At 38.7% G+C, this 2,010-nt stretch overlaps 1 protein-coding gene across 1 annotated transcript; it reads right to left on the bottom strand.

The window, feature by feature from the left end:
* Positions 1 to 4: 4 nt before the first annotated feature.
* On the bottom strand, positions 5 to 1,658 carry LOC113472909 (forkhead box protein O-like; the record flags this gene model as incomplete). Its single annotated transcript, XM_026832697.1, has 2 exons — positions 5 to 65; positions 1,503 to 1,658. Coding segments are annotated over 2 exons (217 nt in total), but the record flags the coding sequence as incomplete, so codon positions are not given.
* Between the last annotated feature and the right edge of the window lie 352 nt (positions 1,659 to 2,010).

Raw genomic sequence — 2,010 nt, 5'->3', positions numbered from 1 at the left:
GAGGCTGTGGAGGAGGGGAAGTTGAAATCCAGACCCCCCTCCATCGATAACTCATGCCGTATCACCTGAGGAGAAAATAAACATTTCATTCTGTTGCTAAATTGTATAAAAAATAATAATTCATTATTATTGTTTATTTTATTCTTATTTGTAAATGAAGTCGGACTGCATTTGGCGGCACCGTTTGGTGACATAAGGTCTTTGAAAAATATCTTCGGATTCTTCGGTGAGCTACCCTCGTTCTGGACCCGCATGAATTTACTGTGCAGGGATAGGTTGTGACGGATTGAGTTCTGAAACACACGAGAGTGGAGATGTTAAAATTAATCTCAGTGATAACAAAAACGTACAGGAATTTAGGAAACACATTTATTTATTTAAGTATGTAATATAAAAATTTCACTAGAATTTTTCCCCTTCATTAGAGGCCCTAGGATGCATGCAGCGTTTCTCTCTGGATGGCCAGACCAATCTTTTGAGCAAGAAAATGTTTGGAACGGGATTCTCCCGTAATGTTAAAATAGGAAGAACAAACAAATAGTTTGTGCCAATATCAGTGGACAATTGGGCATACGGAGATGTTAACATTAATCTCAGTGATAACAAAAACGTATAGGAATTCAGGAAACACATTTATTTATTTAAGTATGTAATATAAAAATCTCACTAGAATTTTTCCCCTTCATTAGAGGCCCTAGGATGCATGCAGCGTTTCTCTCTGGAAGACCAAACTTTTGAGCAAGAAAATGTTTGGAACAGGATTCTCCCGTGATGTTAAAATAGGAAGAACAAACAAATAGTTTGTGCCAATATCAGTGGACAATGGAGCAGATGCAAATGGGTAAAAAATATTAATAAAAGGTCGATTCCTACGTAAAAAGTTGTGAAAAATCCAAATCTGAGGTCAAAACTCCGAAAAAGTAACTTTAAAAGGTCGAAAATTCAATTTTTAATTGCCGTTCTAATGAAAAAGTTCAAAGAGTTGTGACGTCAGATTTTACGTCAAAATGCGCAGAAACGCTTGCGCAAAAATTATGGACACACCTTTAAAGTTCTTGTGCTGACCCAGCACCTAAATGGAAAGTACTGTGTCTCTTATCACCCATCTGATGAGACACATATACTATAGGATGGACACACTACGATACAGACCACATGCGTCTAATGTAGGTGTTTCATTGCTATGAAATAAAAAAGGCGTTGAAACACTCATGGTGGATTTCACCAACGACTTAATGAGAGATTTAACTAATGGGAGAATTTTCAATCATCCCAAAAGGATATTTTAATAATCTAAAAAGGAGTTTTTAATGATCCAAAAAGAGTTTTTAGTAATCCTAAAAGGAGGAGTTTTTAAAAAAATCTTGTTTGGATCATTAAATACTCCTTCTTTCATTGAAAATTCTCCCATTAGTTAAATCTCTCGTTGAGTCGTTGGTGAAATCCACCATTAGTCATTTTTCATGCTCTCTTCATGTTCAAGACTAGACAAAGAATCTCACCTCGTCAACATTACAATCGAAGCCCTGCAAGCTTTCTATGTTGAGATTGAAGTCATCCAGAACACTTGAGTTAAGTGAGCTCAGTACCTGACCCATGACTGTGGCAGGCGGTGACGGACTAGGGGAGTTGTGGTACGAAGGCGATATACTCTGAAACAGCAAAATTTAAAGTTTACTAGGTCAGCGATTAAAGCGATTTCCAACTACCGACCCGCGGGTCACAAGCTTTTTGAGTGTGCCCCTTCGGGCTTCATGTTCGCTGTTTTACTAACGGGTGAACTCCGAAAATGTGGAGCATCCCCCCCTCAATAAAATCTTGGATACGGGCCTGCTCCCCTGTGTATGTGGCCCGCGGAGTACCTGCCATTCTTATGTAGCATGTGGCCCGCATACACATGGAAGTTGGAATTCCCTGAACGAGGTTGTCAATAGTCCGGATAACAAGTACCAGTATTTTGAGACTGATTTTATTGAAAACTTGTGGTTCTCTAGTTACAAGTGAGCTGAG

Source organism: Diaphorina citri, unplaced genomic scaffold, assembly GCF_000475195.1.
Source record: "Diaphorina citri unplaced genomic scaffold, Diaci psyllid genome assembly version 1.1 scaffold10219, whole genome shotgun sequence".
Taxonomy (NCBI): domain Eukaryota; kingdom Metazoa; phylum Arthropoda; class Insecta; order Hemiptera; family Psyllidae; genus Diaphorina; species Diaphorina citri.
Note: the sequence above shows the minus strand (reverse complement) of the source record. Positions and strands in the feature narration are given on the sequence as shown.